The 14,876-nt window shown below is 41.4% G+C and overlaps 1 protein-coding gene across 1 annotated transcript in view; it reads left to right on the forward strand.

Annotated features, from left to right (window-relative positions):
• Positions 1-14,876, forward strand: part of LOC119400172 (cyclic AMP-dependent transcription factor ATF-6 alpha-like) — a 61,336-nt gene that overhangs the window by 4,656 nt on the left and 41,804 nt on the right. Inside the window, 6 exon segments of the mRNA XM_049412116.1 lie at positions 3,895-3,941; positions 7,942-8,088; positions 12,288-12,538; positions 14,243-14,250; positions 14,349-14,591; positions 14,594-14,661. Of these exon segments, the coding sequence (XP_049268073.1) occupies positions 3,895-3,941; positions 7,942-8,088; positions 12,288-12,538; positions 14,243-14,250; positions 14,349-14,591; positions 14,594-14,661 (764 nt within the window).

The following is a 14,876-nucleotide window of genomic DNA, read 5'->3' on the forward strand; positions in this document are numbered from 1 at the left end:
TTTCCTTGTGAAACGCTCTGACAATGTACTTCATCTTATGAATTATCACTTCAGGGGCCTGATGGCAATTTATGTTGACGTAAAATACCTTTATCATTCCTTGTCGCAGTCCAATTACTAGTTGAGGGCTGGATTGATGGAATTGGTTTTGTTTGGTTTAGTACTGCAGCGGGTACAGCAGTGGAAAGCTTTGTAGAGCTGCTAATTTTTCTCCTGAACTCTGCCTTTGTGCAGAAAGACAGCTCATACCTGGACAAGCACAGAGTTTGCGTAGGATTGTGCTCAGCAGCTGTTATTATAGTAGCCTTTATTTAGCATATCTCAACAGGAGCGCATTCAAGAGACAGCTGTTTTTTTTTTTATTTTTTAAGTGCTTAGATTTCTTAGTCTGTCTTGACTGTGTGCACATTGGACTGCTTTCAGAGTTAATGTGGTAGTGTTTTCAAAAATCTACTCAACTGCCTGAGTCCACTTCAACTAACCTATGAATTGCCTTTTGACAGAACCATAGTGTTCATAGACATCAGTTTCGCTTTCACTAACAATCCCACAAGCGCTAGTGGAATGGTCGCTAAAATCCCAGTAGAGCCTTATTGCAGGGGTGGAAGCGCTGCGCCATTTGCGCCACGCTGCGCCAATCCGCTTCTGCCGCGCCATCCTGCTCCAAAACGCATTATTGCGCCCAAACTGCTCCGCGATGGGCTCCAGTGCGCTTCCGGAACCGATCACCGAGGCTACGTTTGGTGCCTTTATGTGCCGCTGTCATCCGTGTCATGGCACGCCTATGCGAGCTTATATCATCATCACATCACTTGGCGCGCTCTCGTGACGTTGTCGAAGGCACAAAAAAGCTAGCGAGCCTGTACAGGAGCTAGCTACAAGAAAGTGAGTTGTGCGGCCATATTTCGATTGTGACGCCGACGGCAATGGAGTTTTCTGGTGCGCTGCGCGCACGAGGCGGTTGCGGTTATCGTGGCCTGGGATTGCGAACACGAACAAAAGTAACTGCGTTGACGCTTCATAATTGTCGAAAAGGTTCTATTTACTGCGAATACTTAATTTGATGTAAAGCCATGAGGATAGTGCGAGCAGCCGCCGCGGACGTAAACGCGCGACCATTATTTAGAAACTTTGCATTAAGGAAACCGCTGTATAGCTGAGTGTTGTGTAATGTGGATTTTGTGTCATAAGTCTTCATGAGAAAGAAAAAAAAATGTTTTATCTGTTTGCGGTCAGTGAAGCCACTACTAACCGCGAAACCACTCACAGGGCCTCGGTCCGTGCAAGTCGGTTGGACCATTTCCGAAACTCGGTTTTTTTTTAGTGAAAGCGTGCCTCTCCATGTGCAGAATTTGTTGCATTGCATACAAGCCCTTAGACGTTATAAATACAGCATGTAAACGCGCTCGTGCAGGGACGAGCTTAGTATCGCTAGTGCGATCGGTCGCGTTGTTCGATTTTGGCTCGTCAGAACCTGCGCTCGGCTCGTGGTCGAGTACGCTGTAGCTCGTACCATCCGCAGCACTACATGACGTGCCGCTCGCCGCCGTTGCTGCGTGTGGTTTGGCTCATGAGGTGGCGAGTGAAGAAATATACAAAAAAAGAACAAGATAGACACTTGGAACGTTTATTACTGAAAAGACAAATGTCAGTTAGTACGAAAACAGAACCACGGGATACAAACTGTGCGATTGTGACATCTAGTATCATCGCATCTCAAGTACCGTATTTGCTTGCATATAAGCGACACCAATAATTGACAAATCTTGGAAGGGAACTTGAAGGGAGAAGGTCGAACCGCATGGCGCAATTTTTGGCGCGATTTACGCGCGTTTGGAGGGACGCGCGTGTTTTTTGACGAACGCCTTCGCGAAATCGCGCTGTTGCGTCCTGAATGGCTTGATTTCGCGACTGACGCGTGGTCGGAGGGTCGCGCGCGTCCTTTTGACGAACGCCATCTCAAAATCGCGCCGCCGCGTCTTCCTCCTCGAAGTAGAAAAGAAAACGCCTCGCGCGGCTCATCGCCCGCTCGTCCGACAAACGGAGTTTAGGGTGCAGACACGTGCTTCTTTGGTTTCTCCCAATGCCTCCAGACGGCGCTGACCTCCGCGCGGGTACGACGGACTTAAGACCTAGGCTGCCCTGTGCGCGTCTCCTGCCTTTATCGTGTGTTTTTCATTCCGTTTTTTTATTGTTTTTTTTCCTTTTCTTCTTGTTTTTTATTTGTTTTATTATTTTTTGTTGAGGTCAGGACACTGAGAGTGTTCCCCCGTTGCAAAGGGGCAGGCCGCCAACACATCATCATCATCTTCGAAGGAACTTTTTGAAGCCGGCTTAGGCTTTTGACGAAAATGTAGCAAGCCGGCAAACGCGGTGCGAAAACACCGCCGATGAAAAACGTTCATTATCTTTAATGTTTTTCATTTGTCAGTCTAGTCAAGTGTAGCTATTCAGAACATCGCTTATCTCATTTTCCTGAGTCATTGCTCTATCACAGCTGTGATGTTTTGATAACACGTACGCGCGTGTGTGTGTGCGCACATATATATATATATATATATATATATATATATATATATATATATATATATATATATATATATATATATATATAAATTTGTGTTAAGTGTGGTTGGTTCATCAGTATTAAATGTTTTCTAAAATCGTTGGAATTTCTTGTGTTTACCAGAAATAAAAAAGAACAATGATATTTGATCATAGAATTCTGCTCCAAAACTAACTTGCATTGCTCTAAAACACACATTTTGGTGCTCCAAAGCTGCTCCGAAACAGTATTATTCCTGCTCCCTGAGCTGCTCCAAAACACTCAAGCCCGCTTCCACCCCTGTTATTGCCTTTATCCTAAAGCTAATAAGGCTCTACTGGCATTTCATTCGTTTCATTCTTAACTTTAAAAAAGGGGAGTTGCAAATATGCGTTTTAAAAGCGCACTACAGAAGTTGTACCAGCATCTAATCAATGCAAGCTTCAGGTTGCAAGCTACATGCCGTCACGAGGCTGGCTGCCCTAGTGTCAGTTGCAGGCCTGCTCAAACAGACACAACTGAGTGGAGACTTGTCCTCATCAAGAGAGGGTGCTGGATTTGACAAGAAAATAGTGGAAGAAGTCGCATAGATCAGACAGGCACATGTGTATACGATAGACTGCATGAACATAGTAACGAAGTGAAGAAAGCATCACCAGATGTTTCTTTGTCTCGCCAAAAGTGCAGCTGCAATGCCTTTATTGAAGGTACGAGTGTCCTAGGCCGAATTGATTGCGAGGTAACTTGCCTGATTGTTGATGCAGAATTGATATCTAGGGCAGGTGATGCTTGCATTAGCAAACTGTCTGTTGCACTCTCAAATAATGAATTAGAACTTCTACACATAAGCTAAAACTATCAGTGTCATAAGTTTCTTCTTTGCTTTATATATATATATATATATATATATATATAAATATTTAATGTAGCCCATTTATATGAGCTACAAAATCATTCCAAGATGCCATACAAACATGCCCACATTGCAACACTGGTTGACTTCATTCCTTGTCAAGGTTCTCTGTTTTCTTAAGTTGGTAGAATTTAGCTTTCTCTGAGTAGGGCATCACGAGTAAGACAGCCTACTCTAGATTATGTTAAAGTTTTCTCCCATGGCTTCTTTCGGAATAAACAAGGTGCATATGTTTGCTTCCATATAGTAGCCACATTTTAAGTACTTACCTGGCTGCTGTTTTCATTGTCTTACTGTTATGAGGTGTTTCTGGCATGTTTTTGCTTGTGTTTGGAATGGGTTTTGGAATGGGTTTGTATTGAGGTGCAAAAGTGGCGCATGTTCTTATGTTTATAAACAACAAATCCTCATGGAACTTTTTTTTTTTCAATTGCAGTCTTCAAAGATATGAGTGATGACGATGTTTATGATCACATTCTCCATGTAAGTACAATTAAAGTGCGCTCGGATAAGCAGACCACCTGTTTTCTATTGATTGCTTAAGTTTCAGTGGTGATGCAACTTAGGGAGATGAGCGAGTGTTGCATTGTTAGCTGCATTTCATGGCTGCTTTGGAGCTGAGGTTTATGCATCTGCATATGTTTATGGTCTTGCTGCAATATACGCATGTGTACATTTGTTCGTCGAATCCATGGATACTAGGTTTCGTGCCTTGCTCATATGGACCATATGTAGGACCAAAATTGTTAAAATTATTCATGCAAAGGCTCTACAATTGAGAAAAGGGTGCCAACATAGTATACAAGCTGGAAATGCCACTGTGAAATTATTGTACCTGCTCCCATGGCATGTCGTGTTCTATTTGTAAATAGTAAATAGTACTAAGCTACTGATAATAAAAGGTTAATTACATTGCTGTTAACATGAAAAAAATTTGTGTGGCCAGTTTTATTGGTTGTTGTCCTGATGAACTCACTTATGACACAAGAATGAACAAGATAATGCAAATGCCAAACATGTATAAACTCAAGCGTCACATTCTACCAGTAGAGATGGGAGACACAAACCTTATCTGTGCATGTTCAACAGAAGGCATCGCCAACCTGTCAATGTTGTTCACGCTTGGGCATTTAAAAAACTCTTTGGGCATGACAGACATAACGCCTAAGCAGTTAAGCTTCGTGAGAGCCTGCATGTTTCGCTGCCATCTTGCTTGATATTTGGTTGCTCTAAGTGGAAGAACTTTGCAGCCCTTTCAATTATGATTTGACCTGCAATTACGAGGTGGTATCAGAATGTTTTGTTACTGGCTCTGCTTTGAAAAAAACTAATTTATCTATTTATATGCATTCATACACTGACACTTTTGAAATAGACCGTTTGCATCACAATACCGTGTTCTCAGTGTTACTGCAGCTTTGCGATTATGTTCTAAAGGTCTTCTTTCTGGAAGGGGTTGAGCACCCTTCAGTGATTTCAATAATTGTTGGGGTTTCATGTCCCAAAATCACGATATGATTATGAGGGACGCCGTAGTGGAGGGCTCCGGAAATGTTTATTATCTGGTGTTCTCTAACGTGCCCCTAAATCTAAATACACAGGTCTCTAGCATTTCGCCTTCATCGAAGTGTGGCTGCCATGCCTTCTGCGATTTCAGCTTGATTTAAGTGATCATATCAAAATTGTGACATTAGAGCTTCATTTGTAATTTTTGGAATAGGGCAAAAGCTGGAGCTGATCCTTATTAATTACTCGTAGTTCATGTCAATGCTCATCACTAGATATGATACTTAGGTGTATGGGTAAGATTGTAAGATGAAGCTACAGTAATTGCTGAGAAAAAGCGCATTGTCTCCACGACAAAGAAAAAGGCTAGGCGTGTCCACAGCTTGGCAAAGCTCATGCTCATCGCGTTTTTTTGGCACTTGCAGCATCGTGCGTCAGGAATGTGTCCCAAATGACTAGAATATGATTTCAGATTTTTTTCAGCCAAATTCAAGTGCTTCTGAAGGGGGCTGTTCGGAAATTATGGGCTGATCTGGGGCACATGAGGAGCTGAATGCAGGACAAAGACAGTGTCTCCTCTCACTCATCAATCCACACACATGATTTTCTTAACAGAAACAACATGCTCTCTACCTTGCTCATTGGATCTGCCACACACTTATTTCACTCTCTTCCTGAAGTTGTTTACAAACCCTACCCAAAGTCAGCATTGTGACACTAGTGTGTTATTCAAGCTCAAATCACAAAAAGGTGCTTGACTTCTTCCAGAAAGAAGTATTTTGGAACATAATTGCGACATGACAGTAATGGTGGGAACACTGTAATGCTGAGCAAGGGGACTATTTCACGGGGGCCAGTGTATGAGTGTACATGAATGACTTCAAAACTGAGTCAGTCTCAAAGCATCTTGGCACCACCTCATAAATTTTCTTTTGTTGTAAAGGAAAAATGTTGAAATGCTTTTAATTCTATAAGGGGGATAAAACAACCTGGGTTGAGTTAATGTTTGTTTTATGTTCTCAATATAAACTTCCTTTATTGCACTTTGTCAGCTGTGAATTATATGTGGTAAATGCTGAAGTTTTTATAGATACAATATAAAGGGCCAAAACCTTGAACTTAATGTTGTTTTATAACAATTCATATGGCAAGTCTGTTGCAAAAGTAAGCCTAGTTGTCTTACTGCTAATTTTAGTCCTATTTAAAAATATTTTCGATTTCAAACAGAAACTGAAGTTTCCTTTGTTTAATTTTGTTTAGTCACAATGCTGTTAATGCCAGAGAAATCAATTTCGCTATTGTAAACTGTTGCCATACTGCTAGATTTATTTCCCATTTCAAAACAGAAGCTGAAGGTTCTTTTTTTTTGATTAAGTCAGAATTCTGTTAATGCCAGAGAAATAAACCATGCAAATTCATAGATATTAAGCTGTTATATTTGCCAGTTGTGTTTTTTATGGTATTGCCAAGTGTGCAATTCATTCTCTTGCATCTGTGGTTATCTGTAGAAAGGTATACTTGTATTAATTTCCCCGTAACTTGGTGCATGTTTGACATTGCTCATAGAACACTGTATATGGTGCCTGCTCAGTGGAAAATATGAGACACAAAAAGGATGGAGGAGGATTGTCGAATTCTTGTTTTCGTGCTTTGCCTTTCCAAGTGTATTGGATTGACTGACAGTGCAGCTCATTACAGAATAACAGATAGGTGGGCAAATTGGTTTGGATTCATAATGATGTAAAAGGCAGCACTAGAACAAATACAAAAGGACAAGAAGAAGATAGGACATGTGCTGTCAGTTTTTATTGAAAAAACTCCCTGTATATGCAGCCAGCTTTGTTACATGCAGAAAAAATTATCACAGATGTGGGAAGCGAACCACATCAAGATGATATCAACAGGTAGGGGGGGGGGGGCATATCCTAGAGGAAAACATTCATGGTGAAATTCATAGTGAACTGAGCAGGAAAACATACGCGGCAAAAACAACAGCTCATGCCCTGTCTTCTTCTTGTTCTTTTGTATTCGTCCTAGCGCTGCCTTTTACATCATTATGATCAGCTCATTACAATTGTACCTGTTTGCACTTCTGTGATACCTGCAGTATGGTTTCTTGAATACATGAACTTGATCATGTATACATGTATGATATGATAAGCATTTTTTTTCTTTACGATACAGTGGAACCTTGTTTACAAATAAGCTAGTTGGGAATGAGTGAAACATCAGCTATGTTAGTGTAGGCAGCTTAAGTATAAGGGATGCCATACCATGATCGTGGTACAGGCAACAAAATTTCTTTAAATAATCATGAAAGCGTGCTATAATTTGCGCTAGTTCGTTGAAGTTTGATGTACTGAAGAAACAGTTGGACAACATGACATGAGAAGATGACAACATCGGCACTGTGTTGTCGTCTTGTGTGCTGTTGTCTGTGCTCTTTATTGAGTACGTCACTCATGAAACATTATTGGCCATCATTAGAAGACATAACTGGCCAGGCGGATGAATAAATGAAGCAAATCAAAATGAACAAGTTGTGGTGATAAGGTGAAGTGAAGGGTGCCAGAAATCTGCCCCAAACTTCTTTTAGCCAAATATTTAGCCATTGTCAATGCCTTTGCTTATTGTGGTGAGAAATTTTAGCTATAATGAGGCTCTGCAGAAACAGTGTGATGGTAATAGCTTGCATCTTTACTTGGCTTTTTGGAGATGTATTTTTAAAGTAACTGCTGCTCCAAAAGCACATCTGTGAAATGACTAGTTGTAAAGAATGAACTTATACGACACTAACATTGTCATTCTACTAGTCATGTTCAATAATTTAGTGTGTGCCAAAAATGCTATAAAGTAAGAATGTAGTTAATATACTTGTGCTTACATGTGTCCAAATTAGTTTCTTCTGCATAGCTGTTGATATCTTATGAAGATTCCCAAGAAATAGTCATTTTTTGCTTTGTTTCTCTTGTTGCAGTCATCTACAGCTGAATATGGCAGTTCACAGAGTGACAAAAACTTCAGCTTTAATGAATTAAACATCTCCCCAACTGATGTAAAAATGGAGCCCTGCTCCCGGGAGTCTACGTACAGCTGTCCAGACCCAGACACATTTCTTAATAATGTAAGCTTTTTTTATTGCAATATTCTTGAAAATTTTTCTGAAAGTGCTTAGGGAAGAACCTTTAATCTAGAATGATTTATGAAAAAAGTCATATCCGGTGAAAAATCTGTGCTTGCTATGCAAGTCTATTTTGAGTGCTTTGTACATGAGTTCGGGCATGCTTTGCTTCAATTTATTGTTGCATTAAGTCATAATTAGTAAAGAAAGGGTTACTTAAGTGGGAATGTTGCTAATTTCCCCCTCCCCCATTCTCATCAGCCATCTTAGTTACAGTATGTTTTTGTTAACCCTTTCATGATCATGGGAGCATGTTTATGTGGCTTTTAGTTATTCTCTTTCTGGAGAAGCTGTTACATTTAGAACACTAAATGCAGGAAAATTAGCCAAATAAATGTGATATTGAATAACGTAAATTTCAAAGGGATATCTTAATTATTAAAGCAACACATATTTTACAGAACTAATATTTTTTCTTTTAAAATTTAGTTCAAACAAGATTATACATCCATCTCAAAAGAAAACAAAAAGAAGTATCGAATACAATTTAAAGCTTTCAAAATATTTTCTGTTTTCTTAAAGAAAAGCTCTACAGGAAATAAATTTCTAGCTGGAATGCTTCTCAAGCTGTAAAAGGATAAAGTTGTTTCCTCGTGGATGTTGGGCAAAGCAATTCTGGCCTGTTAATGGATGATGAATGCGTCTTGTGTCCTTATCACGTACCGTCTTAACACTTTCGTGACCGCACCTATTCCCATCGATAGTATGTTATCGATGACTTCAAGATCAAGTTTTGGCACTCTCTGAGCGGTTCTGGACAGCTAACGCAATACAAAGTATAAAATAACATGTTTTTTATCAGTTTTGTTTGCGAGTTTGTTTTTTCCACCGCGGGGAGATTTTTAAAGCTCGTTCGCAGTCGGGTAGGTGCGCGCTCGTTGCTTCTGACTTCGCGTCGACGCCGCTCGCGGGTACTCCACAGAAACGGCAAATTTCGACGGATTCCGATTAATATGAGCGGGAATCTCTGGATGATGGTAGCACCACAGACACGGAAGACGACTTTGATTCGCCAGGCTTCAGTACGGACGGTGAAAGTACGTCAAACCTCCCCGGAACATCAGCAGCTATCCGCCGGTAAGTTTCGTCTTCTCCTCGGGTCGTTTTATCGCTGCCGCGCGTCGGTGTAAACGTATCCGGTGCGTTCTTAAAATAACAGCTGTTATCTGCAAGGTGTTAACTTCATTCGGGCGGGAGCATTTGGCGCCGGCTGCAGAAGGAGCGCAATTCTCTTCGCGAAGACGGCGTGGAGCGGACTTTGACCCAACGCTCCAGTGTGCTGCGCGGCGGCGTCTTCGTGTTGTTTTTTACCGCAGAAGTCGTCAAAGAGATATGCAACCACACAGATATGTATGCGTGGATGCATACTTTCGAAAAGCCAACATACAGTGAGAGGGACGGATCCATGATGGAGGTTACTGAAGAGAAGATGAGCAAGTTCGTCTCACTCCATGTGTACATGGTAATCGTTGAAGTCCCGCGCATGCATTGGTGTTGGTGTCAACGACACATATTTCGAGGCCTTCGTCCACCGTCAGTGATGCCACGGAAAAGGTTCAAGGCTTCTTGAGTGTCTCTGATCTGAAGAAGACGACCGTCGCATCCCACGAAAATCTTCACCACGTGTCTTATCTATTGCAACACATGAGCAATTTTTCTACGCTATCTCTTAACCCTGTCGGAACCTTTCAGTGGATGAGAAAATAGTGAAATGTGAAGGTCGGTATGGTATTCGGCAGTATATGAGCGAGAAAGAGGTCGAATGAGGGTATTATTATGGATTTTTGCAGATTTGGAACAGGCTACACTGTTCATTTTAACAAATACACAGGAAAATTGAAAAATACCAGAACTGCAAACTATGCTAGGAAAGTCAAACAGAAAAAAAAATTTTTTTTCCTGAAACATGCGCAGCCAGTCTTTGTTTCACCGCGTCAAGAACCTGCATTGCGCGGTGGCATGATAGGCGCTAGTGCCTATATTCTTGTATTTATGTAAATAAACTTTGTACTTACAGAGCTTATATTTCCACTATTATTCTACGAGGGCTTTGCGTTCAAAAAGTATATTTCGATTTTTTTAAATGTTTAACCCTTGCAGAGTAGCATTGATTTTTTTATGAATCTTTCTTTCTTTTCAATGCATTTTTCTTTGTTTGATAATTTTTTTATTATATTCGAAATAAATCCGTTGTTTGAAATTAATACTGTTGGAAGGACCAATGCTTCCTCTATCGTTTGATACCCTACACTTTAGCATGAACTATATTCTGTGGCAGGAAAAAAATATTTCCTGGACTAGCCAAAAACAACCGATTTTTCCGCGGTCACGAAAGTGTTAAGCGCTGTTTTATTCTTCAGCTACTATGCACCAACCAACCCACTCAAGCAGACTGCTGGGCTGTTAGTTTGCAGCAATGCATTCTGCTCAATTCTATGCTAGTCTTTTCACCTTTTCATGGCCAACTTATTCTGTTAACATGGCTGGTCCATCGCTATGGTCTCTGGGAGAGTGCAAAAATTGTAAGAAAGCATTAGTTTTGGGAAAGGCAGCACACAATATAGTCCCCCCATCGTGCTGAAGCCCAGGTATGCATTCTAGTTTTATCAGAAAACATGTATTTTGTGCTATGCTTATTTGTGCTAGTTGTGCTTTTTGCAGTTCTTGAATTTGTCGCTTTTGGTGGACCATGAGCCATCCTGTTATTGCCAACAGCCATGGTCCATAGCTGTCGGCAATGACAGCATGGTGCTGTTCTGCTGGCATGGCTTAAGAATTGCTGTCAAACGGAGAGAGAAACTACCATATATAGGTCAAAATTATAATTTTCAGACTGTGTCTTTTAGGTCGTGCAATAGGTTTGGGAAATTCACAGAAGCTCCTGTTGCCTCTTCTGACACCGGTATAACTCTGAACTCTGACACTGGTGTAATTTTTTAGGGTGTCCACTCATTAATCATGATTCTTCAATGACTAACATTGTATAGGCATGCCCCATCTTTTTTCACATTTTTTTTACTCTATTTTCCGGTCTATAAGTTGCACGTTTGTATAAGATGCACCCCTGTATTTTGATGAAAAAATCCGTAAACAGGGGGTGGGTGCTCGAGCCGACGTTTCAACAAATGGACTTGTCTTCTTCAAGGCTGGAACCAGCCTTGAAGGCTGGAGTTCCAGCCTTGAAGAAGACAAGTCCACTTGTCGAAACGTCGGCTCGAGCACCCACCCCCTGTTTACGGATTTTTTCATCGCAAGCTTCCATCTGCCTCTTCCTGCCATTTCTCTGGAACCCCTATATTTTGTGACTTTTGCAGAAAAAAAATTGGTGTATAATGTGCACCTGCTTATAAGACACTACACCTATTTTGAACTTGTTCAGCATGATGGGACCACTGTTCTCCACCAGGAAGAGGCAATATTAGTGGAGATCAGCAGATGGGACATTATTATGCCCACTTGTATAGCCGCACTCAAAAGTTTGGAGACCATGTGAGTGTGTGGCATTGTGCATACATGCACTGTCTGGCAGCTCGGTGCCTGCTGTCATCAAAAGTGTCGCAGTGCACATGCCCATTCGTCCTAACTCGCTGGCCTGCTCATTCGCTGGGGCTGCTTGATGCTGAGACCCTTGGAACGTAAACTGATGATGATGATAACGATGTAGTGCTTTTGTTCAAGCAGCGGGTAGATGGCAGGCACCACAATGCAACAAAGAAACATATGGTGCCTTTATCCTATTCATTGTGTTGGTACCATTGGTTTAATGCTCCGTTCAAGAAAAAGCTGACCTATAACAGCAAAATAGTGTGCATGACAATAGCGGCCTTACTATGGCCTGTGTACTGTTTAAACAGCAAGTAGCTGAGATCTGTAGACACTGTTGCTCCACTGTTTAAACAAGGTTAGATTTCTGTTCTTTTTTTAATCCTGCTGTGCATGGTTTGTCATACTTGTGCAAAAAAAAAAAAACACATATTGGTCGCAGAAGTGCGCATGATTTTTTTCATATATGCCGTGCCATTGTATAAGACGAACCAACAAACACATGGAAAAAAAGTTCTCTCTTATATGCCGGGAAATATGGTATGTGTTTTTTGTGTGTTCTGTTATAAACTGCTCATTCAAATCTTTTGCTCTTTCAGGTCCATACGTCTGACCCAACCTTAGCACCAAGCCCAACCTCTGTTCCCGACACACCTCCTGACACCCCACCTACACAGAGTGGCTCCAGCACTCCTCCACATTTACTGGATTGCCCAGGGTACTTGCTAACTGTATCAGCTTCTTCCGTTACATCAAAGTCGACCTCAGCACACTTTCCAGTGACACCTCCTCGGGTGGCTCCTTCTGTTGTCATGGTATCCTCACCGCCGAGGGTCGGGCGTGGAAAGAGGTGAATGCTTCAAAGACGTGTTGGTGTTTGCTTGTAGAGTGTAATAAGACTTTCAAAGAGAATAGCTTTATTTGGCCGCCATTGTGCACGGTGGATTGCCAGCTAGGTATCTAACCGAGGCAGTGAGAAGCACCAGTGTTTCTGTTATGGCTCATGTCATTCTTTGAGGCAGAAGTGCTATCACCACCACCATTGGAAAAACTTAGAGTGGTAGACGGTATATGTAGAAGAGAAGTTCTGCTTGTGCTGTTGCCGTTGTTGTCGGGGAAACTTGCCAAAGCAGGTGTGCATGGCAATAAAAGCACAGGAAACTCACCACTTCTGTTGCCATCAGTTTGGTCGGGAAAAATGTGCTGGAGTGGGACGAGGGCAGTGTTAGGAAAGAAGAGAGGCATTTGTCGCATCTGTAGCAACTTCATGTTCTAGAGATTTCACCTTTCGCTTTGCTAGCCTTTATGGTTTATAATGTGCAAGAAAAAAAGCTTGCGAAAAATTTAAAAATGCTTCCTACATGCATTCTGACTGAAGGAAAGTTTCACAATAGATGATAGCACTGCACAGAGCAAACACACTTGTTTCACACTGCAGAGTACAGTGCTGAACACCACTGTCACCTCCTTAGATGCCATGATGTCTGAAGAAAGGGGAAAGATGTCTTCACAAACAACCTGGTGAAGTAGCTAGTGGCTAATGTGTTACGCAAGGACATGGGTTGGATTCCTGGCCATGGTGACAGTGTTTCTGTGGAGGCGAAATGCAAAAACCCCTGTGTACTGAGATAAAGGTGTATGTTAAAGAACCCTAGGTTGTCAAAATTGATCCAGGGTCCCAGCTACAACATTCCTCATAATAACACTGTGGTTTTGACACTTAAAACCCCAGCAATTTTTTAAATCCTTACAGGTATGAGATGGAGGCCTCCAAATCTCCAATCACTGAAGAAATATTTGCTTATTTAGATAATAATCTTTTATGGTTTTCAGTTTAAAACCGTTGGTGGCTATATTATATGAAACAGAAATGTGTTAAATGTAGTTACTTTTATGCTGACCTAAAAGCAACTACATTTAACTCTTGCGATACCTGTGCCATTCATGATACATTTTATTATAATGACAGTCGAGTGATGCTTCAGTACTGCACCATGGGCCATTATCACATGATGACTTTTGGACACACTGCAGCTTCACAGTGGCATAGTTATTTATGTAAAATTATTCTATAGAAGTTAAAATTCACCTCAGAATGCCACTTGAAGCTTATTAAGCAGTCATCCTCGTTCTGACTGGAAGTTCAGTCATAAGCATGTTGTAGGGGTAAGCAGAACAATGAAAATATGCAAAAACCAGCTAGCCATTGCTGTCAGTAGGTGGCTAGCCTTTATTTCAGCTGCTGTAAGTTGGCAGTAGCTGCAGTTTTAATGTGCTGAATAGCTATTTGAAACCACTTGATTTTTCAGTCAAGCCATTGAAATGAAGTGTTCTATAATGCCTGCACTGAAGAACACCAGTGATGGTGATGGGTAAAGCTGCAGTCTGGCTTGCCACTTTCTAGTAGTAGTGAAATGTGACAGTGAGTCGGAGTGGAATTATGGTTTATAGCACTGAACGAAGTATGTGTACCTTGAGCTTCGTGATATTGATTCCTTGGCGAGTGATTATCCTGTTCAAATGCAACCCATAAACTTGTTTTATGCTTGTGTAGGACTCGCTGTTAGTGGAAAGGTACATATTAACATGGTGGCAGTTGCTGGCTCAATAATTGGCATCCACCTGACTGTTATATCTATTATGACTTGTTGCTTTGACAGCACAAAAGACACTGACGCTGACTCAGGAGGAATTTAATCAGCTTACAGCACAAGGAGTGCTCACAATTAAGACACCAACCACTGGCGCCAGCACTGTCAAGACAGCAGCTGTGGCGCCCAAGATTGTAACTTCACAGGCAATACCAAAAGTGGCCAAGGTGACTATTCCTACCCTCAACAATGTGGTCCCTGCAGTCAGCCTCAGTAGTACTACATCTGCAACTTTGCCCATTGTCAAGACGGAACTGTCGCAGTCTCCAATCCCCCTGTCATCTATGGACCCTCGGCCACACTCATTCAACAGCTTAGTGATGTGAGTGTTATTATAAGTTTAGTAATATATACCTTTGTGTCATGTTATGTTGTCTGTGATATGAATTCTGTGTGAGGAAATTTGTCAACCGTGCGGCTGTTTGCTCTGTATATGTAACTACTAGATGTTAAAGGGGAAAAAAAAAGAAAAGAAAATTTCAACTGGCCACATGACATACCTCAAGGTCTTCTTCACATATCTTTATGAGGTTGCTA

Source organism: Rhipicephalus sanguineus, chromosome 1, assembly GCF_013339695.2.
Source record: "Rhipicephalus sanguineus isolate Rsan-2018 chromosome 1, BIME_Rsan_1.4, whole genome shotgun sequence".
Taxonomy (NCBI): Eukaryota; Metazoa; Arthropoda; class Arachnida; order Ixodida; family Ixodidae; genus Rhipicephalus; species Rhipicephalus sanguineus.